This window comes from Medicago truncatula, chromosome 5, assembly GCF_003473485.1.
Source record: "Medicago truncatula cultivar Jemalong A17 chromosome 5, MtrunA17r5.0-ANR, whole genome shotgun sequence".
Classification (NCBI taxonomy): Eukaryota; Viridiplantae; Streptophyta; class Magnoliopsida; order Fabales; family Fabaceae; genus Medicago; species Medicago truncatula.
Genome location: NC_053046.1, coordinates 15,708,697 through 15,732,706, shown reverse-complemented (window position 1 = coordinate 15,732,706; position 24,010 = coordinate 15,708,697). Strand labels below are relative to the sequence as shown.

General features: G+C 32.0%; 2 protein-coding genes and 1 pseudogene across 3 annotated transcripts in view; all 3 read right to left on the bottom strand.

The window, feature by feature from the left end:
• Positions 1 to 928: 928 nt before the first annotated feature.
• On the bottom strand, positions 929 to 2,204 carry LOC11410103 (metalloendoproteinase 1). The gene has a single exon (XM_003613358.3). It carries the CDS (start codon positions 2,174 to 2,176, stop codon positions 1,064 to 1,066), a length of 1,113 nt encoding a protein of 370 aa, XP_003613406.1. The 5' UTR covers positions 2,177 to 2,204; the 3' UTR covers positions 929 to 1,063.
• A 4,226-nt stretch (positions 2,205 to 6,430) lies between these two features.
• LOC11410102 (metalloendoproteinase 1-like) lies at positions 6,431 to 7,902 on the bottom strand (annotated as a pseudogene).
• A 7,567-nt stretch (positions 7,903 to 15,469) lies between these two features.
• The window catches only part of LOC11405998 (disease resistance protein RUN1), a 30,355-nt gene continuing 21,814 nt past the window's right edge, over positions 15,470 to 24,010 (bottom strand). For both annotated transcript variants that reach the window (XM_024783920.2, XM_024783921.2), the window contains exons 3-6: positions 19,133 to 20,234; positions 18,539 to 18,814; positions 17,655 to 18,434; positions 15,470 to 16,404 (exon numbers count right to left, since the gene is read on the bottom strand). In XM_024783920.2, coding sequence (XP_024639688.1) covers positions 15,664 to 16,404; positions 17,655 to 18,434; positions 18,539 to 18,814; positions 19,133 to 20,234 — 2,899 coding nt within the window. In that variant the 3' untranslated portion in view covers positions 15,470 to 15,663. The remainder of the gene's footprint in view (positions 16,405 to 17,654; positions 18,435 to 18,538; positions 18,815 to 19,132; positions 20,235 to 24,010) is intronic.

Below are 24,010 nucleotides of genomic sequence, written 5' to 3'. Positions count from 1 at the left end.
GCTTTGTTCCCCCACATTAATTTCTAACGCGTAAGTGATGATTAATCGTATGTAGGTGTTTCTTACTTACATCAAAGCTGTTGCCAGATCTTCAATATAGCGAGGCATGCAGTATATTGAATGTAATGAACGGGCCTTGGATTGAGCAACCCTCAAAGTAAAATCAATATGATATATTAAAATGCCTTTCCAAGTAAAATCAATATGATATCATATGGTTGAATCAATGTGATCTAATCATGTTCATGCTTCTCTCATCACAAACTACCTTTACTACAAAGAACAATGAAAAGAATAACAATTGGGTACTTTAGGAGACTGCAAAACAAGCCAAGCATCAAGTTATTACCAAAAAAATATGTTTAGCAAGTGGCAATTATATTGGGGGATATTATTGCATGGTTGATAAGTAAGGTTCCTTTAACAATTTTTTTAAAATGGGTGACAGGCTTAGGGAACTTCATACTCTAAAGGGACATGTAGAATTAGTGGTGAAGCATGAAGGGACTTGACATTAATACAATTCAGCAGCACTGAACAGTTTAAGGACCTTAAAACAATTTTCAAGAAGAGCTGGATATCTTCCTTTCCATATTTGTGAAATCATTACTAAATGATGTTAATGATTGGGTAAGAAGCAGTGTTTATGGGATAGCATGTGAAATGGATTCTTAATCATCAAAAGGTATAATAGATGAGTTTTTTCTATCATGTTTAAATTTACACATGTCAAGAAATTCAAAATAGTAAATTTGTATTGAAATTTGAACATTTTCTATTAAATATAATACCTTTTAATAAATAATTATTGTTTTTCAATAAAAAATTACAATAAGTGTTTTTAATGGGTTGGACATGACAACATCAATTGTATTGTGTTTGATTGTAAAACTATTTCAACAACTTGATAAACCGAAGGCAAACAACATAACAAAAACTAAAAATTTTATTTATCATTAAACCACAAGACAATTTTTTTTCTTCCCAAATGTGTAATTGATTACACATTAATTATTAAACTTATGTAAAAAAAAGACTCTAATCAAATGACATAATTTAAATGCTAGTTCAACAGAGCCACAAAAGCAAATACAATGGACAAAGAGATAAAGAGGCTAGAACTAGACCCAGAAAGTTTAAAGCACCCACTACTATCATCCGAGTTTGCATTGGCTTTTGTAGAGCTGGAATAGAGTTTTTGGATTGCTAAGTTATCTGAATCTGTTATCTGCACCTTCTTTTGCTGTGATGGCAATATAGTTGGATACATAATAGACTTGCTATCAGAAGAATGTTCAAGTCCTAACAGATGACCTATCTGATGCATCGCGGCGGTCTCCAAATCCAATTCTCCGTCCTCAGTTGGAAACACCCAGTGCTTTGTAATGTCCAGACTTATCAAACCCGTGTTCATATTCGCTGAATCAAGTTTGATAAGAGTGACAGCCACGACAACATCATAGATTCCATCATCGTAAGTCATATTGTTGAACACAATCTTAATGTCAGCATCATCGTATGATGTCGTCTCTGTGAAATTTAAGACCCTAGTGGTCTGCGACCATCGTGTCAAGGCTTTTCTAAACACGTTGGTCACATTGAGTGGGATTTCATTTTTGGGAGCAAAACCATAGGTAAGATTTTTCGTTCCCTTAGGAAACCATTGGTTTCCTTTCGGATACGATATATCATTGGTGGAGTCGTACGTGAAATTCATATCAGGAACACCACATCGTGGTAATGCTATATGTTGTAAAATTTTGCGTAAGCTATCTTGGCCTGCATAGATATTGAAATATCGTTGGTAGGTCTTAAGGGCTAAGACTGTTTCTTGGTCTAGAGTGTTATTGAACGGCCCAGATTGTTCGAGGTAGCCGAAATTTTGCAAATATTGTTTGATCTGATCTAGACCTTTGTATTTTAGTAATTGTGATGGAGGGGACGGTTTGATATTTTCCACCATCTTCTTCGCTTCAGATTCCATGACTTTGTCCTTGAGCGGGTCCATTACAAACTTATCCCATGCTATGTCAGAACCTTCACTATTAATCACCTTGTCAAACTTCTCCAATGGTTTCGTAAATTGAGAGAGTGTAGAGAAAGAAATGGAAAGGGTTGTATTGACAATGATAAGGAGGAGGAATAAGAGAAATTCAAATTGATATAATTTCATCATTTTGGTTAATGAACAAACATAACTGAGTGTATGTATTATATATAGATTGATCAAGTAATTCCACTTGCCAATTTGATATGACTTTGACTTTTGGTGATATTGGTAACTTTGTTTCTATCTCTCTTATAATCATTCATTCTCCCTCTGATCAAAATGGTTTTTTACTTTTTTTAATCATTTACTCTAAGAAAAATACTAATGTCACAAAAACTCAAAGTCACCCACCTCAGTCTCACAATTATTGTCTCTTTAGCATTTTTATTTTTCTCAAAATAACTGTCACTTTACAATACCAATGCAACATTAATTACTTGTTTCCACTATTATGCCTTTATTTATTAAATTTCATCCAATTTAACTACTCCACTGATTACAATTAATAAAGGTGTTTTAGTAAATATGCTACTAATTTTACCATTGAAATCAACACAATTAAACATTTCCTTAATAATCGTGCATAAACCTTAAACGACTAATACCGAAAAACGGAGGGAGTATGTTTTTTAGAATAAGAGGTTGACTCTAATTCTTTTTATCTTTCACCGATCAACACATAGCATAAACAAAATCCAATAATCTATCTTTCACCGATCAACATAAAACCCTTCAAAAACTATCAAACCAATCAAAAGCCATGAAAACATAACTTCAACTTCTCATCAACTCACCACCGCTGAGTACAATTAAACACCCGAAAAAGAAAAAAAGAAACTTCTTGAAACACACGCCGGATTCCACCACCATTTGACCCCTGGTCCGTTGAAGAAGACTAGGTTCTATGACTTTTATTATTATTGCTTATAATGAAGGTTTAACCGGACTACGTTCCGTGGTTTTTATTTTCACATATTGAAGGAAAATTTTCAACTAAAACTCGTTGTGTGTGATATTTATTCTCTGCGTTATTATTTTTCTCTAATCGATTATGGCTGATTGTCTGTTTAATTGCACATGCTAGTTGTATGCTAGAGTAACAAAACTGAATGTATGGGTTAATGACTTAGTGCGTTTTGAATTTGTAAAATTTGATCTACTAGTTATGTTTAGATTTTTTCTAGTCATACCTAAAAAAAATTGATTACACCTTAAAATGATTAAAATACTCTTAAAATAAAACAAATGATCCATTATATTATTCAACAAACTAAGTCTAGGTGAACTCAGTTTACGTAAGTCATGTAAACTGGATTTACTGTAGTGTATGTAAATTGAGTTTACGTACTTGTATGTACTATACTATAAACAACTCAATTCGCGTAAACTGTAAACCTCATAAATTGAAGAAACAAATGAGTCTATATAAACTCAGTTAAACTAAGTTGTTTTTAGTTTAACTTTCAAATAACATTTATCGAAATGAAACTTATTAGTGTTTTATATGGGTTTTATACAATATATACTCCTAAACCATGTATTTGTGCTAAACCATGTATTTGTGACGTCGTAGAGAATTTGTTCAAGCCTACGGTAGTGGGATGCATGATCTACGCTTTGAGTGATTTGCTTAACCGTTAAACACTTGAGAGAACTTTGGTGAGATTGTGTGAAGAGAATGAGTCTGAAGGATAAGTGTTACATGACTTTAAGCATGATTTTTTTTTTGAAGATGGTTTTTGTCCACAGACATATATGTTTGCTATTATTGATTGTGGAGATAGAATGACAAAAAATATTGGCATGGTATTTAAATTAAATTTGAAGTTGCAGTATGATAAACCGGTACCTAGTACAATTGTAAAACGTGGGTCCATCAATAGTGATACTTGCAAACGAAGCTCCATGAATCACCAATGGTTAGCAATACTGGAAAGGATAAGGAATATGAGATTCCCAAAGGATAAGACTAGGACACCTCACATGGAAAATTATCAAAGGGAATAACTTGGGACGTATAGACAAGACTTGTACTAGGATGATGACAATGTTGTTAATGGTCTGAAATCTTCACCCAATTTCAGCGGTCGTTTCCAGCTAGGGTTAGCAACCATTTGAGACCTCACAACCCCTCATCCCATTCCATTGATGAACATGATAGTTACTTCTTGGATAATTGAAATTTCAGCAACATTTTGATTGATTACTGCAATTAGAGCCCACTCCTCTCCTTGATATATTGTAATCTTGCTTTGTAATCTCTAAACTACTCTATTAATTATTGCAATTATGTTTTCATTCATTCTTTCTCTTATTTCTATTCGATCGGGGTTTCATCACTTGTGGGATTAGAGGTCGGGGGTTTTAAAATATGACAAACAATTCTAAAAGCCGCGCTAAAGTGACCAAACATGAGAAAATGTGTTTTTGACAATCAAGATATTTTTATTCCATTTACATTTGAAACTTTTGACTTCCCCGCAAAAGAAATATATATATATATATCATAAGTATCTATAAATAAAAGCTACCATAAGTATAACAACCGGAAGCATTTATATTGATCATTCCTTTAAACAAATAAAAATAAGAATAAGGTGCTAATGCAAAAGCCACAATGGTAAAAAAAATAGAGAGCTAAGCAAAACCACAATAGAATCAATAAATATCAGAAGGAAAAAAGGCAATCCAAACATGGTGTTTAATGGCAAATCTCAAAACAACAAGAGAAACATCTGAAGTTTATAAAATCACCTCTAATTAATAAAGAGTCCAAACAAAGGAGGAGAGATATTGTTTGAAAAGTTAAATATTTTTTTTAGTCTCAATAAATATATCAATTTTTCGTTTTAGTTCCTTTAATTTATTTTTTTCAACTTTTAGTCTTTATAAGATTTTCAATTTCCACTTTTGGTGCCAATTTTTAAGTCAATTCATGTGTAATATTTGTATTTTTTTTAATGAAATTATGCAGAAATGTGTAGAATATTGTAAAAATCTTGAAAAAAGTAGATTTTTTTTTAACAAAATATGAATTTAATATGGCTTTGGTACTATGTTGAAATTACAAGGATCAGGTAAAGAGAGAAAAGAGAATTAGATAACTAAGATTAAGGATAATGGGACTACTCGGCTATATATATATAAACATTCCAGGACATAATATATGTTTTTTGTTACAACACCAAAAAAAAAAAAAAAAAAAAAAAATTTAGGCATGCCACAAATTACAACCAGCTACATATGTTTTGTGGTAGATGTGGTTTGAAAGCACAACATATGTGCCAAAATTTAAAGACATAATAATGCAGTTTCCTATTGATGACAAGCATATCAATTCAATAAAACAAGTATTGATCAATTTTTATTAGCAACAACCTCTAATTTCAACATATATCCATTTTTTTTATTCCTTGATGCAGTTATATATACAAAAAGCATGAGCTACATAGCAACTGAAATCTCTGATAAGTGTGATCCAATAGATATAGGATGTTGGACCAACTCTAATAGAACATAATAATCTTCAATGAATTATCTAATTACTAATTAGCTTAATTAATACCAAAGACATATTATTTAGTTAACATGACATGCCTTTTGTTCCTTGTAATTCAAAAGTACTTGTGTGGTTAATTGCCTTTAGTCAATAAAAGTAGGGTTTATTTGATAAAGCACTTGCAATTTATTGCACTTACACTTTTTTTTCTATATTTGCAAAGCTCAAATTCTTAGTTTGTGAGTTTTTCAAAATCTATGCACTGTGAATAGCATTGTTTCGAAAAAGAATGTATATCAATTAATTCAGTCGAGGTTAAGGAATGAAATACGAGTGCATGTTATAAAGAACTGAAATAAAGAAACAAATATATACCATGGATATAGATCAGTTTGTAAAGTAAAGTGGCTGTAAGCTGGTGATAAGTTTAACTTTTGATATATGTTTAAATGAGTGAACTCATCATTATGTACTATTTCAATTTAAATTTTTTGTTTAGGAATGTTAATCACCATGGTCATATCATATTTTTTTTTAAATGTCAATGAAAGTCGTAATAGGACAATATTAATCTTAATATTATATCTTCATTTAGTTCTTTTGTATTTTTTAATATACATTGCACGGGTCCTATTGACTGTAATAAAGAAGTATTTTTTATTTATTTATAATAACTAACGTTGTTTGCACCTTATTCCTAAAATATATGAATGTTTATCATACTACCTCAATCTCGGATTAACTGAGTCATTTGCTTATTTCACATATATTAAAAAAAATGTATAAATGAAGGAGAGAGAAAAATTATTTTAAGCGCTCTTGTTAAGTATTTGTGTATTTTCCACTATCATATTGAATTGGAGTGATGAAAGTAGTATTAATTAGAGTTATAAAGAAAAAAATAATTAATATTGTATTGAAAAGTGAAATGACTCAGTTATTTTGAGACATTTTTTTGGGTGCAAATAGCTCAGTTATTATGGGACGAAGGGAATACTGTAGTTTAGGATAATACAACCTACGACTTATTTAACATCAATAAAAATAGATAATCTAACTTATTGGTCTTTATTATAGTCGATAGGTCGAAAGTCTAGTTGAAGTGATTTTTGCACTCCAATGGATATTAAAGTGAGTCCCTAATCAAATGATATATTAATTAGGAAGCCAAGTTCACGAGAGCTACAAAAGCAAAACCAAGGGACAAAAAGCTAATAAGAACATACTTGACTCAAAAAGCTTAAAGCACCCACTATGATCAGAGTTTGGATTGGCTTTGGCAGTGTTGGTGTAGAGTTGTTGTATAGCTTGGTTATCTGAATCTGTTATTTGCACCTTCTTTTCTTGCAATGGATCTATTAATGGGTACATAATAGACTCCTTATCAGAAGAGTGATCAAGTCCTAGTAGATGACCTATTTGATGCATGACAACAGTCTCCAAATCGAATTCTTGCAATTCCCACTTCTTAAAGTAGGTGGTAGTTGGCGACACCCAAAACTTTGAACGCTCCAAACGTATCATACCTGATTTCACATTCGAATCAAGGTTTCTGCTGATGAAAGAGTCACCCACCACAACATCATCAACAATATCATTGTTGTAAATATGGTAGAATCCAATCTTAATGTCAGCATCATCGTATGATGTAGTCTCGCTAAAATTTAGGACCCTAGTGGTCTGCGACCATCGTGTGAAGGCATTTCTAAACCCTTCGATCATGTCTAATGAGAATTTTTTCCCTGGAAGAAAACCATATGTCAGCTTTTTTGTGCCCTTAGGGAACCACTTGTTTCCTTTCGGAAATGATACATCACTTCCAACATCGAAGCCATACTCGTATCTCATATCAGGAATACCACATCGCAGTAACGAGAATTTTTTCCCTGGAAGAAAACCATATGTCAGCTTTTTTGTGCCCTTAGGGAACCACTTGTTTCCTTTCGGAAATGATACATCACTTCCAACATCGAAGCCATACTCGTATCTCATATCAGGAATACCACATCGCGGTAACGAGATTTTTTGTAAAGTCTCGGTGTTTAGGTTACCAGTAACTTGGAGATTGAAAAATTGTTGGTAGGTCTTAATAGCGGATATTGTTTCCTCGTCTAGAACATCATCAAATTTCAGTAGAAATTGTCGGAAGTAGCCGAAAGTGCTCAAATGTTTTTTGATTTGAGATAGACCTTGAATCTTCATCTGATGGAGGAGATTGTTTGATCTTGTCTATTTGTTTGACAAGAGAATGAGGCAATTGAGGGATATAACCCGAAAGGGTTGTATTGACAATGATGAATAGAAAGGATAAGAGCAATTCAAACTGATATAACTTCATCATGTTCATTAATGATTAATGCATAGACAAAATTGTGAGTGTATATATATATATATATATATATATATATATATATATATATATATATATATATATATATATGAACTGTAAAAAAGGCAAGAATTAGAGGGTTTATAAAATAAAAGTAAATGAAATAAAATATAGAGGAAAAACTTTTAAATTGGTAGTTTAGACATCAAAAGTGTTTATAATTCAATTTTATATTTTGATGGTGATGGTTTGTAATTGTTGTTTCATATGCAACAATTAGAGGTTAACAATTCTGACATTTTTTAACATTGTTCTACATTAGTATATGTTTTCAAATATGTTAAAGAACAAGTGATCTTTGAAAAACTGAATTACTAAGTATTAACTGCATAAGCCAATAACTAGCACATTGTTTTTCTTTTTTCAGGTATTGTTTTTCACCGGGTCAAGGTCCAATTGTAAGACACGAATTCCCAATAAGGTACCTGATTCAAACGCATTACACGTCAACATAAAACCATAAAATAGAGAATGGGAACCAGAGACAATATGGACCCTTTGATGACATTCATACCACAGATCAGCTAAATTAATGTCTTCATATGGTGCGTCCAAGAGTGCCCTAATCTCTTCGTAGTTCTTGGGTCGGATCAAACTTTTATGAATTTGTTCAACATATCTGACCAACGAAGCGTCCAACTCGATCGGTCCTCTAGTACTGTATTGACCAAAGATCAAGAATATGGTTCTCACGTCGCCGTTCATAAGCTTCATCCGGGTGAACCGCACACTCCTGGCTGAGTCGATCGATGGATGTCGATACTGAACACCATCCACCCTCCGTGTGTCTCTTTAGTTGAGTTGGCGGTTGATTCGATCCAGCTGACCCTTCAACACAGAGAGGGCGACATAAGTGTGAATCCTAAATAGATGGATTGGTTTCTCCCCGTTGTAGTACACTGTAACTAGCTTGGTGTTCAGATCAAAGAGAGTTTTCCATGTTTTTTTTTTTGTGTGTGGTTTTTTGGTTATGAAAACAGGGACACCTATTTATAGAGGTACTTGGGTGTCTTGTAGCACATAAACTGTCGGTGCAATGTGGACCACAGAAAAAATCATGTCCTAAACATTTTCTTATTATATAATCCGAAATGTCTCTCACCCTGCATAAGGTATGAAGTTCCTTCATTTCCACCTAACATTGAATAAATTAAGATTATATAATCCGAAAACCATGGGTATGATTTCAGATTATATAATTTGAACCAAGTCAGTTTCTTGGCCGGTGGTCTGAACCACATAAAACATGTTTTCAAAGGTTTTTATCAGCATTGATGGGTGGTAAAACCCCTTTGAACCATATTTTTTTACTCAACATTAAGTGTAGATACACTCTATGCAACCATTCCCCCTATAAATAGCGTTCAAACCTTCACCATTTCTCACACCATCATCTCACACTCTCATCCTCTCCTCATCTTCCTTATACAACAATGTGTTTCCATCGTTGGCATTTCATAAAAAGATGCTACTTTGGAAACTCAAGGATTGTATGAACGGGTAACGGGGAAGACAACGCGCTACAAAGAAGCACGGTTTGTCTGAGTGTTAGGTTGGTTTATGTTTGAATGTTCTATGTAATAAGCTTTAAGCTTCAACTTTATTATAAATGTATTGATATAATAATAAAATAAAATTTTTATGTATATCGTTTTGTTCTTTTATTTTTTTCATTTATTTTATGATTTTCGCATCTAAATAATATAAAATAAACTAAACTCAAATTAAAAATTTGGTAAAAGACATTTTTGGATTATATAATCTGAATATTTCTTGAAATCTTGTTTAAATTATAAAATCCGAACTAATGATATTTTGGAAAAAATAAGGCGTGTGAAAAGTACATAAGGTGAGAAAAGTAATAGTCAATTTACTTTTTTTCGTGTGAGTCCGAGAGGGAAAGAACGACATGGTTGTTATGAGTTAAGGCTTGCTAAGGCAAGATTTTGCAAATACGTGAAAACTAAATACTCAAGAAGTGTTTTGTTGACTCTTTTGCAGGATTTTTTTTAATTTTTTTTACAATTGTTTTCTCTGTTTTTTTTTAAAAGCCAAAATAAAATAAAAATAATCAAAGCTCACAAGTCCTTCAAGCAGGGACGGATGTATGTTCATTCATCCATGTGTGGGCTTGTGCCTACATTAAATTTTTAGAAACTATTATTTTTAGTAGTATAATGTATCAATAGTTCACATTTTGACCACACGGTCTACACTTATCACAAATTATTTTTCTTTTGGCCCACATATATCATCATATATCTCAAATTATTTTTTGATAGTATGAATATTATCAAGAATTGGATGCAAAATCGAATGAGAGATGATCGGTTAAATGATTGTTTAGTTATTTATATAGAGAAATATATTTTTATTGATTTTCAAAATAAGAAAACCGTTCAAAGTTTCCGTAATATGAAAAATTGTAGAGGACAATTATTAATGCTACAAATTTTTTTATATGATGCCTCCACTATTAAAAAATCCTAGATCCGTCGCTGCCTTCAAGCATAAGAATAAGATACGTAAAAGAAGATTTCAAAAAGAGTTTACAACATTACATTTGACAATTGTTTTCTCAAGATTTGGCTTACAAATTTATTTTATTACTGGTTATAAATATCTTAGTACAAAAACAGGAGCTTTCAAATTTAGTTATTCAAAAAAATCTATTCACTTTGAAACCTTATTTTCCTTTTATGTCGATTATTTTGAGGACTAAAAGTATTCATTTTAAGTAAAATATTTTTAAAATAGGAACCGTTATTTTAAGCTACAATATTATGGAGAACTAAATTTTTCAATAAATTTTAATAGGGACTAAAATTTTAAAAAAGAGTGTATATATATATATATATATATATATATATATATTAAATAATTAACTTTTATCCAAATGGCACAAATATCTCATGGCTCGTCTCCATGTGTACCAGCAAGAACATTTGGCGTCCACCGTGGAGATGCAGTAATACTTGAGTCGGCCGCAACAAAAGCATTCACATGCATGAACGGAATAATATGTGGGCAAATTCTATACTACATCCAACAAAATTTATTCCATTTTTACATTTGATGACTTTCCTAGCACGAGAGGTTGTTGACCTATATAGAGTTCAAAATGGTCATGTATAGCAATGTCATGTCTCCTAGGCCCATGAATGTCGTGTTCACGAGGATTGATTTTGCCTTTCTTAAAGGCCTAATGACGCAACTTATTGTTCGCTTGTCTTTTATTCATCTGTAATTAATCCTTGATATATATATATATATATTTCTATAAATTAATCATAAATATCTATAAATAAAAGCTACCATAAGTATAACAACCGGAAGCATTTATATTGATCATTCCTTTAAACAAACAAAAATAAGAATAAGGTGCTAATGCAAAAGCAACAATGGTAAAAAAAATAAAAGAGCTAAACAAAACCACAATAGAACCAATTTATATCAGAAGGAAAAAAGGCAATCCAAACATGGTGCTTAATGGCAAATCTCAAAACAACAAGAGAAACATCTGAAGTTTAAAATCACCTCTAATTAATAAAGAGTCCAAACAGAGGAGGAGAGACATTGGAAAGTTAAATATTTTTTTTAGTCTCAATAAATATATCAATTTTTCGTTTTAGTTCCTTTAATTTATTTTTTTCAACTTTTAGTCCTTATAAGATTTTCAATTTCCACTTTTGGTCCCAATTTTGAAGTCAATTCATGAGTAATATTTGTATTTTTTTTAATGAAATTATGCAGAAATATGTAGAATATTGTAAAAATCTTTAAAAAAGTAGATTTGTTTTAACAAAATATGAATTAAATATGGCTTTGGTACTATGTTGAAATCACATGGATCAGGTAAAGAGAGAAAAGAGAATTAGATAACTAAGATTAAGGATAATGGGACTACTCGGCTATATATATATATATATATATATATATATATATATATATAATTTGCTAGAACACATCCACTAGTTTTTATGTGGGAGTGTTTTAGCAAGTTACAACTTAAAAGTTAATAAATACACCTTAAGGTGTATGTTGCTATAACACACCTTCTAAAAAAAACAAGTGGGTGTGTTCTAGCAAATCCTATAGGCATTTGCTAGAATACACCCACTTATTTTTTAGAAGGAGTATTTTAGCAAATTAATAACTAAAAAGTGGTTAAATACACCCTAAGGTGTAGCTTTGCTAAAACACTCCCACATAAAAATTAGTGGGTGTGTTCTAGCAAACCCCTATATATATATAATTCCATAAAAAAAATTATATAAACATTCAGGACATAATATATATATATATATATATATATATATATATATATATATATATATATATATATATATGTGTTTTTTGTTACAACACCAAAAAAAAAAAAAATTTAGGCATGCCACAAATTACAACCAGCTACATATATTTTGTGGTAGATGTGGTTTGAAAGCACAACATATGTGCCAAAATTTAAAGACATAATAATGCAGTTTCCTATTGATGACAAGCATATCAATTCAATAGAACAAGTATTGATCAATTTTTGTTAGCAACAACTTCTAATTTCAACATATATCCATTTTTTTTATTCCTTGAAATAAAGACATACTCTAATAGAACATAATAATCTTCAATCAATTATCTAATTACTAATTAGCTTAACCAAAGACATACTATTTAGTTAATATGACATGCCTTTTGTTTATTAAAGGAGCAAAATCAATGAAGAAACGCTTCAAAGATCTTTCTATTATCAATGTGAACAATGAGGTTTCTAGTTCACAAAAAATAGTTGTGCACAAATATTCATAGGACGAGCAAAACTTCTGGTATTAAATTCTTACAAAAATATCTGCATTTTTGTAACAAAGAAATTGATGCAAATATATCAGTTGATGATTCTGTTGACTACAAATTATAAAAAACATATATTAGCTGATTTCATATCTCTTACTTCATGGCCACTCAAGATCAAGTTGCAGTGCGTATAGGTCGTTCCTCCTAATTCATAGGTTGTTCCTCCTAATTCAAAAGTACTTGTGTGGTTACCTTTAGTCCAATAAAAGTTGGGTTTATGTTGATTTTTCAATGACACATATGATGCTTGTGATCCTGGTTCTATTGGGATGCTTAAGGAGGTTTGATCAGGATGCTAAGGTAGTTATATTTTATGTCTTATTTTTTGAACTTTAGATTTGTTGTGGTTGGTTGATGCATGTGAAAATGGATTTTATGTGAAAATTGATTTTTGGTGAAGGATTGAGTTGTGTGATTGTTGTTGAAGGCAATAGGATTATAGTCATGTAATAAAATTAAACTGAAGAAATATATAGGTAGTAGTAGTTGATGTTTATCAAAAATTAAACTGAAGAAATCAAAATTTCACATATCAATTTTGGGTGAAGTTGGGTTCAAAGAGTCATGGACCAAACTCTTTATTGTAGGTCCTTTGCCTGGCATTGAACATCCTATTGGAATTTGTAAGAAGGGCGATATATTCTTCAGAAAAAAGGATAATGAGTTAGTTTGGTTTGATTTAAGCACCCAGAGAATCGAAGAGCTTGGTGTTAAAGGTGACTCATGTTGCCGGATAATGATTTATAAGGAAAGCCTTCTACCGCTTGAAAGAAAAAACAATTAGTTTTATTTTACTTTCTGCTTTGTGAGCATCATAATGTTATGGCAATACACCATTACTGATATTGGCTATCTGTGCTCCTAACATATAACGAACAAGAAGCAACTATATCACATTATTTATTCACTCATATTTACAGTTTATATTCTGATTTTATTATATTCTATCTCATTAATTAGGATAGATTCAATAAAGTCTATAAAAGTGTATCAATCCTGTAGTGTTTTTTAATCAACTGGAGACAATTCATTTTCTCTTCATTTTTCAAGCCAAAACAATAGAAAACAATGAATATATCTGGGGGATAACATAAATAAACAGATTGAAACAACTTCTTAGTGCCTCACAGAGATGAATGAAGAAAAATACAACCACAATACATAATGTTTCCGATTTAACTTCAGTATTGAGATAGAAAACTATCATTCCCAATTACATATATACAACAAAGAGAAGAAATATGGTAATCATAGTTATATACCATATAGCAAATTATAAAGTAGTTAAACAAATGATAAAAAGATCTAAATTCAAGGAGGTGCTGATTTCATTTTGGTATAGTGCTCTTGGAGTCTCTTGCAATTCCAATTGAATTTTTGTTCTTTCTTTTCAAGGAGAGAAGTTTTCTCAAGGATTTTTAAAGTATTGGATGATAGAGTTTTTGATTTCTTTCAGAATGTCGACCATTTTTTCTTGACATTTCGAACAAGTATCTTTCAAGACAGACTTTTCTTGATGAAGCTTATTTACTTGCTCCTTAAGTAATTGAATTTGTTTCTTTGAAGATTTTAGTGAACTAAGTAAGACCCAAAACTTGTTTCTCAGATAGTTCATCAACCCTATCTCCGATTTTGAATAATAAATGTTTTAACTTTTCTCTACAGTTTGTGTGATTTGGAAGATATTTCAAAAGGTTACTTGAAAAAACTATATGTCTTAAGTCATCAAGCAGTGTATTTATTGATTCCCTCTCGACTTGAGTAGCTTCTGCTCGGTTTGCATCTCTGCAGCTTGTTATACTTTTCTCTAGCAAGGAAGCGAAAATGGTTTCACTTTACACTTCTATGTTTTTGTAGGAAACAGAACCTGTAAATGACTTGGCTTTGAAGTTTGCAAAGCATTTAACTTTTCGTCAGTACTGATTCTTTAAAAAGGATGAAGAAACGAGACTTTTACAACTTGATCATGTCGACCTCACTAGAGATTATAAGTGTCTTTCTAATGACCTGAGACGAATACATTGGAAAGGATTTACCTTCAACAAAATACCTGATGACTTTTATCAAAGAAATCTTGTTATTGACTTAAAACATAGTAGTATAAAACAAGTTTGGAAGAAAACCAAGATATAACAAAGCACTGGCATTTCATACCATTCAAAATCATTTCAAACACAATATCTCACTCTCACTCAATTTTTTTTTCCTTCAATAATTTTAGTAATATTTTTTATAGAAATAATTTTAGTATATATTATATCACTGAAAGAAAAAAAAATAATGTGTGCATTTTAGGTTTATTTTTTATTTGAATTTTTGTGAAATGTACTATTTTTTTAAGGGGAAATGTACTATTTTTGCATTCTCCAGTTTACTTCATTAACTACGATGGTCGTTTTTACTTCAAATTTTACTGTACGCCCAATATTGGAATCTCGGTTTAGGACTAACAGGAGTAACAGACTAACAGTGCATATTACTCTCCATGAAAATTTCAACTATAGTGAGAATGTAAATTTGATCCAACACATGCTACCAGAGTACCAGTAGTAAAAGAAATGAAAAATAAGAACCAGTAGGTAGAAGGAAACACAACAAATGAGTCAAATTTTCAGAATCAAGAACCAAATGAACCAATTGACGAAAGAATGACATTCATGTAATTGGTATTCCATCAGAATAGTAGACGTGCAAAAATGGTGTATTTGAAGATGAAACAAAGGCAAGCAACTTGGCACAATAGGTTCATTAAGTTGTTACTCATTTCTGGTTCAAGCATAAACACATATTTTCTACATATTTTCATTAAGCAAAAAACACATACATGGGAATTCCATATCAGGACAATAGGCATGCCCAATCAAAAGTTGTTACTCATTTCTGGTTCAAGCATAAACATTCTCCCACTCTCTTTGCAAGTCTTGTAAATATTTTTCTATTTGCGTTCGGTAATGGTTCATTCTTGACAAGTGATGGTTCCATTTTCACATCGGGTGATGGTTGTGCTTCCTCTTTAGCTGATGGCTCTATTTTCACATTAGGTGATGGTTGTACATCCTCTTCAGCTGATGCCTCCGTTTTCACATCAAGTGATGGTTGTAGTTGCTCTTCGGCCGATGCCTCCATTTTCACACTAAGTGATGATTGCACTTCCACTTCATGTAATGGCTCAATATTTGTGCTAGTTGATGGGTCAACTTCAATAGTACTTGATGGCTCAACTTCCGTAGAAATAGATTGATCATATATTAGATAAACCGCAGTTTCCTTAACAGTAAATCCATGCCCAACAGCTACAAATATTTCCACATTGTTACCAACTCCTAAATTTGACACTATGCCTTGCCAATCTTCATCATTAAACGACATTATTGTGTCTCGTTTGTAAATCTGGATAGTGAATTTTGTGTGATTAATGATCAAGACACTAGTGAGACTTTCAGTTGCCAAATTTTCAGGTGTTGATGAATAAAGAACGCATAAAGCTATTCCCTTCATGCAAGAATCACTATCCTTCGGCACTTGGAAAAGTACTGAAGGTCCTTCACCTTTATAGGCTAACCAAGAAGGATAATTGTCACCCGGAAGGGAATCACCTAAATTGGTTGTCAATCCCTGTATCATGAAAATATGCTTCGTTACTTACTTATGCAATTCTAATTATGCTACGCAAATGGACAACTTCTGCAATTTATTGTGTTAAAAATTAAAATAGTGTACAAAAAAATATAAACAAGGAAACAGATTGAATGGAAAATGCAGTATAGTTTCTTTCCACTTTCCTACAGGCTACAACTCATCTTTCACAGTAACCATTGTAATAACATATGTATGTTTGTCTACAAATTCTCTCATAGTGTGTTTGGATGGGGAAATGTTTTGAGGGAATGTAATGTTTTGAGGGAATTTGAATTCAACTCAAAGTAGTTGAATTCCCTCAAAACACTACATTCCCTCAAAACATTCCCCCATCCAAACACACTCTCAGGGTTCTACTATCTTATGAATCCATAAGAAGATTTTTCATTAACTAGCTCTACTTGCACTTTACTTTTGTATTCCCTTCTTTGAAGAGTGTCTGATAATATGTAAGGCCTAGTATCAACATCGTAGAAAAACCAATCATTTTCTGTCTTCAAAACATTAGGAATAGTATTGTTTTCGTTTATGTAGAGTAATTTGTCTCCTTTTCACACACAGTCGATTCACTTTCATGAATACAAAAGGCTTGTGAGCTAACATATGAAACATCTGGAAGCTTTGATTTCTAATAAAAGGTAGCATTGTAGCAACATTAGCTTACATGGTCATGGATCCCTTCTAATGTAGAGAGCAAAAACATAACATATACTTGCACTTCAAAAAATATAGGTAAAAAGTTATCTAGTTACCTTATTCGTTTTAGATTGTAGTTATGTACTAAACTTTTTTTATAAAACAATTGTCGAGCTAGTGATTTGTTTTGTATGGCAAGAAGATCCAATATAACCATCCAGACCAACAAAAATATAATTTTATTATTCTGTTTCTCTTTCTCGTTCAATATGTAAACGACTAAACCCCGTGTATAGCTTCAATAGTTATTCAAATATCCTTTCAAAGTTAAACATGTGTTACGAATATATGAATAAGCTAAACAAATGTAATAAATATTAACAGTAGCAAATAAATGCAATGAAGATAAATTTAAAGAAAAAATGATATGTAGAAAAAATATGTTTTCTCTTATGATACTTGAATAAATTTGTATATTTTAAAATCTTTTACCATTTGAAAAAAAAAAAATGCAAATGGAAAGTAGTTCTATGTTTTCCTAAGTAATAAATTAATAATTATCAGTAAAGGTGGGAGGATGGAGAAGAAACCCGTGATAAGCTCTTGCCAAGAGTATTGATGACAATGTGACAACTTCCGATACCAAACAAAAGGGATCTCATGAAAAGATCCGAAATTTGTAATGCCTGTGATGTTCCCACTTCAGTAAGACCTGCATCATATAGATTATCAAGAAATCTTCTGAATTCTTGTTTCAGTTGAATCTCTGAGTCACATTGTACTGAAACACTTCTAAGTCTTGAACAACTGTTAAGTATTTGTGATTGAGACACCAAATCCAGATTATTGCTCTCTATATCCAAGGAAGCAAGAGACTTTGACATGCCACCAAAAGGGGGAATGCATGGTAAGGAATTCATTGCTGGTGATATCCAAGACCTAATGAGAGAAGGAAAAACATCATGTGATAATCCTTTATATCCACATAGAGATATATATCCAATGCTTTTTGATCTGACGATCGAAAAAGGCACTTGTTTGACTCTAGTATTTGCTGCCATTAGAGTTTTCAAGGATTCCATTTGCAATATATCTTCGTCTAATTTGTCAATCTTTGAACAACCAGAAAGGATGAGAGTTTTCACTGTTCTCAATTGATAGATCTCTCTTGGGAGATTGCTAAGACTCGTACAGTCCTTCAAATTTATCAGAAGAAGATTGTTGAGATCTCCAATGGACGGGTGTACCTCCAACAGACTTTGACAATCCTTCATAATTAGCTTTTCTAGGTTTGGTAATTTTGAAAAGTCGGGGGTTCTTTTCAAGTACTTAGAATGACTGAGATTTAGGATCTTCAGTCCCTCTATCAACTACAAGAAAATAAATGTTTTAAATAAAAATTAGAGAATAAGATGCAAAATAACTATTTCCATTAACCATTAATTTTAAAAGGAATATCTATTGTCATATGTACCTGAGGCTTCTTCCAAACCTGTGTAAGATTACTGTGTTTTAAGTCCATAGCAACTACATTTTTCTGATAAAAGTTTTCTGGCATGTATTTTAAAGGAAATCCTTGCCAAGAAAGCCATCTCAACTGCTTCGAAAAACACTCATAATCTCCGATGACTTGTACATTATCAAGTTGCAACAATCGCAATTTCTTCATTTTCTTAAGAGCAATTGTATTGAAGCAAACTCTACTGGTCCTTTGCGACTTCAAAACCAATCCCTCGATGGCTTTTGTTCCCTGTGACACAAAGAAAGACCATAGAAAAAACAAAAATAAAATAAAATAAAAAGGAATCCTTAACTTGCTATTTGGTAACTAAAAAGCAACACATAAAATTTCTGCTTAAACCCTTACCCAATCATATATAAAATGACATTTTTCTCATGAACTAACTTCTCCAAAAACTTTGGACAAACACTTGTGAGATGATGAATCCCACAATTTTCAGCCAATAGATGGGAAAAGTAAAAAAACATTTCTGAAACATAGTTTTATTTTTATCTTCAAAGATCGTGAAGGATGACAAAAATTCAAAATGCAATGTAGAATTCTTACGGTTTGTTCGGCCAGTACATCAACTACATCTTCAAAACACCACAATCGAGTACGTTTCTCAGGCTCCTCAGGTGAACTTTCACGAACAATTTCTCTTCCCATGTCTCGTAGCAGAGCATGCATTCCAAGCTTGTTATTCTTTTCAACTTTTAGGAGGCTTCTCTCTATCAGCACTTCTATTCCAATATCAGCATGAAGTCCACACCCATTTAGTATCTCTGTAACATAAGCTCTATCCTTACCGATAAAGAAACAACAGACATCAAGAAATATATTCTTTTCCATATGATCCTCTAAACCATCAAAGCTTATTTTTAGTTTCTCGTGTATTTGATCATTGGGTATCTTTTGTAGCTTGGATATTACACTCTGCCACTCTCGTTTTCTCCTATTGAATAAGTAAGATCCAAGGACTTCAAGAGCTAGTGGTAGTCCACCACAATAGGAAACTACATCTCCGGAGAGTATGAGGAAAGCTTCACTTGGATTCGCCTCCTTAAACGCATGCCAGTTGAAAAGCCTACGAGATTCGTGCACATTCAATCCCTCCGCTTCATAAATAAAATCAACTCCAAGGATGTCAAGTAGACGTGCATCTCTTGTTGTGATGATTATTATGCTTCCTGGACCAATCCCATTTCGATTTCCACATAATGCATTTAATTGCTCGCGTGTACTGACATCATCAAGTATAACAAGTGCCCGTTTCGTGCAAAGTCGTTCATTGATCATAGCTTTTCCCCACTCAACATTATGCACCTTTACATTTCTTGTTTTAAGGATATCTGAAAGAAGTTGTTCTTGTAAATCAATTTGCCCCCTCTCTTTCTCCCAAACTTGTCTAATATTAGCAAGGAAGCTTTGATCTTCAAATTCATAACAAAGATTATTGTAGACGACTTTGGCAATGGTGCTTTTGCCAATCCCTCCCATTCCCCAAATCCCTACTAAACAAACTCCTCTTGTATTCTTTCTTAGAAACTGAATCAATTTTTCCGCACGGGATTCTAATCCTACTGGAAAATCTGGGATAGGCAAGTATTTCTTGTCTAGTTTTTTCAAAACATTGCCAACTATTTCCTTCACAACACTGCTTTCATTACTGCAACAATAAATATTTTTCAAAAGACAAAAAAGGTCATTTATAATGAAAGATTAGAAGCTTAAAACATAGTAATTCAAATCATTAAATGACATTTGATTGAATTTGCTATCAAGTAAACTCGACACCCTTAATCAAGGTCAATACTATATATGTATGATTGCAAGTAACCTATTAGAAATGAAGTCAAAAGAAGAGTTGAAGATTACTCCTATTCTTGATATTTTGAATTCTCTCACTTATCTTATATATAAAAGTTCTTATGATTTTAGACAACTCTTTTGAGAAAAAAAAATTGTTTCGAATTTCCTTGCTAACTTTTTGTTTTTTGTTTTTTTTTAAATAAATGATCTCTTATCTTATATATAAAAGTTAAGTCTTTTAGACAACTTTTTACAGTCAAAAAAGTTACAAATTTCCTTTTTAACTAATTTTTTTTTTTTTAAAATGATATCTTATCTTCTATGGGAAAAAAAAGTTCTTTAATCTTTTAGGCAACTTTTCTTTAAAAAAAAATCTATCTGACTACTTTTTCGAGAAAAAAAGTTGTTGAAAATTTCTTACTAATTTTTTTCTTTAAAACTTGTTAAGTCAATTAAACAACTTTTTAGAGATATTCCCTCAAATAAAGAAAAATTTTTAGAATCATTCCTTCAATAAAAAAAACTTTTTGGAGATAAAAAGTTGTTGCAAATTTCCTTCTTAACGTTTTTCTTTTTTTCCGTGTTTTAAGAAATGCTCTTATATCTTACATATAAAAGTTTAAGTTTCGTAGACAACGCTTTTTAAAAAAACAAAATGTTGCAAATTTTCTTCCTAATTTTTTTTGTCAACTACCAACTCCTCAGTCGCCCTAAAAAATAATAATTAAAACTCGTTATTATGTCTTTTAATAAAATGAAATTTGTGTTTGAACGCACTACCTCAAACTTACCCGTCTCGCCTTACTCTTATTACTTTTCCCATCTTATCGCCTTCTCCTGCGCCCTATAATTTTTTCAAAAATGCCCTTGTGCATTCTGGATTTTAAAATCCGGATTCATGTTTATTATTTCGGATTTTATAATCCGGACAATTCTTATGTATAATCAGACATCAGACTCTCTCACATTTTAACAGTTTTGAGTTTTGCTTTTCAAAACAACAAAAAAAAAACTAAGTAAAAAATGCTTAAAACCTATCAAATAAAATCATAAAAATATAAAAATAGCATCAAAAAATTCTAAAAATCAAATAAAAATAATGCAAATTTTTTCGGATTTTTCTGAAAATATGAAAAATTAAAAAAATTAAAAATTGGTCTAAACGATGGAATTTTGGATTTTGAGGGGTGGAGTCCCATTGGAAGTCCCTTCTAGGGGAGGCATGGTCCTTGAATTTTTTTTGATTTTCTGGGCAAGTTTCGGAGCAATCCGGTCAAGTAGCCCGGAAACCCGATTTTTGACTAAGAACATGTAACAATGACCCAAAACAGAAGGATGCGAATTAGGAAGAATAATATTGTCCATAAAATGACTATCCATGTTACAAACATGTTTAGAATTTGTGCTGATACAGTTCGGATTATATAATCTGAAATGTTTTACGTTGAAAAAGGGTGTTTAGGGGGTTTTCGGATTATGTAATCCGGAAACATCATGTAACGCGCCCTATTTTTTGAAGTTTCCGGATTACAAAATCCGGAAAAACCCGTAACTCCATTTTTCACCCTATAACAAAGGAAAATACCATTCCGGATTATGAAATCCGGAATGCTCAGATGGTAATTTTGGAAAAAAATAGGGCTCGCGAGTAAAGGCATAGGGTGGGAAAAGTAATAGTCCCATTTTTATGGCTACCAGCAGGACAAGTCTAAATGAGATGGGTCGGTCCACATCGTCATTGGAATTATGCTCTTCTCCCAACATGTTTTGCTCATTTCCAACCAAATTTTCAAAATTACCCCTGCGTGAGTTAACTCATGCTAGTGTTAATTTTGCGTGACTTAACTCACGTTGCGTGTTATTTTAAAGGCAGACATAACCTTATTTCCTCATTTCCCATCTAAAATCTCCAAAATCTCTCTCAAATCACCCAAATCCAAAATTCCTTCAAGTTTAAATCAAACAACACTCCAATAACAAGTAAGTTTTCATAATGAAACACCATTAACCTTTTTATGTTTATATGTTGGATTTTTCTTCTTACATTAGAATTTTTTTAGTTTTAGGGTTTGTTTAAATTTTCATTTTTTTTTGGCAAGCAATGATACAATATTACATGTAAATGATTTATATTCCTTAATTGTTTAGATGTTTGCATGTTGATGTTGTAGTTATTAGTTTTAGGATTTATGTATAATTTGCACTCCAAGTGTTTGATGAAATGTTTGAATGAGTTTTTCATTGATCGTTTAATTTTTTATGGTGTAGATTTGAAACAATGGCTGATTTGTTCAATGTTTGCATACGCTTCAACGGTGAAAATCCTCAGATGTTCAAGGTTCTTTACATTAATGTCACGTTAAAAGGTCTCAAGGATCAACTGAATGAAATCAACTAAGGACTCAACCCCGGAGACACAAGGAGAGTGAAATACATTTGGTATGAATGCCCAACGTTGGACGAGGGGCAGAATAACATTCAGTTGGCTAGAATTAACGAACGATGACGACGTGAGGAGCATGTTCTCGATTTTTTGGCAGCACAACATGTTTCCGTGGATTGATATGTTTGTCACGTTGATGAGATTGCCTGAAGATATTCTCAACAGTTTGATTCCGCCAAAAGATTATGATTAGGTAGCATCGTTATTATGTATTGTCTTTATTTTGTTAGAAATTTAAGTTTAATTCTTGTTAGTTTGTTGAAGATGTTAGTATCGAAGTGTCGTATACTTAGGATAGATATTTGCATATTCTTTAAAAAGTCAAAGAATGACGGGAATGCACCTCTAAGAGGTTCCTTTGAACTTGATCATGCTCCTCTGTCAATTGAAACTTGTCAGTTGGCAGGGCAGTAAGATTAAGTTCAAAGCAACCTCTTGGAATGCATTCCTTTGTGTGAATACTCATTTTATATGAGGGAATTCGATGTGAGAATTTATATAGTTTTTTTTTTAAGAAAGAGAATTTATATAGTTGATTTGATAGAATACATGTTGTAACGCCCACTTTGATTATTTGAATTATTTTATTGAGTTTGAAATATATTTATGTGATTCATGTGATTTTAGAAATTTTATGAGGTGTTGTGGCTTATTTTATTATTTAATAGATTAAGATTTGAAAATAAAATAAATATTGAGATGAGGGGTTGTTTTGTGAATTTAGAGAGTTTTGTGGAAAAAAGTGGAATAAGATAAGATAGATGGGGAGATATAAATAGGTGAGAACTAGGTTTAGAAAAGTTTTCACGTACAAGCAGTTTTTGGAGAAAAGGGAGAACAAGAGAAGAGAATAACCAAGAGAGGCTGTCCAATCGATTCCTTAAGGTAAGGGTGGGACTAGCACTCAATTTTCTTAAGCCTCTAATTCTGATAGTTGTATTTAACATGTTGTAGGACTAGTTTTTGAGAATTTAAGAATTCGGGTTAAGAGTGAGAATTGATGATTAGAGGGTGAGAAACCATTGAATTGATGGAGAAAGCGTGTACAGACCTTAGATAAGCCATACGATGATTACAGGAATCAATGTTAAGCTTAAAACCATGTGATTAGGTGGATTTTCGTGAAAATCTGCATTCTGCCCAAGCCTATATTCATCGCTCGCCCTTGCGAGCAGCATGTCTCGCCTCGC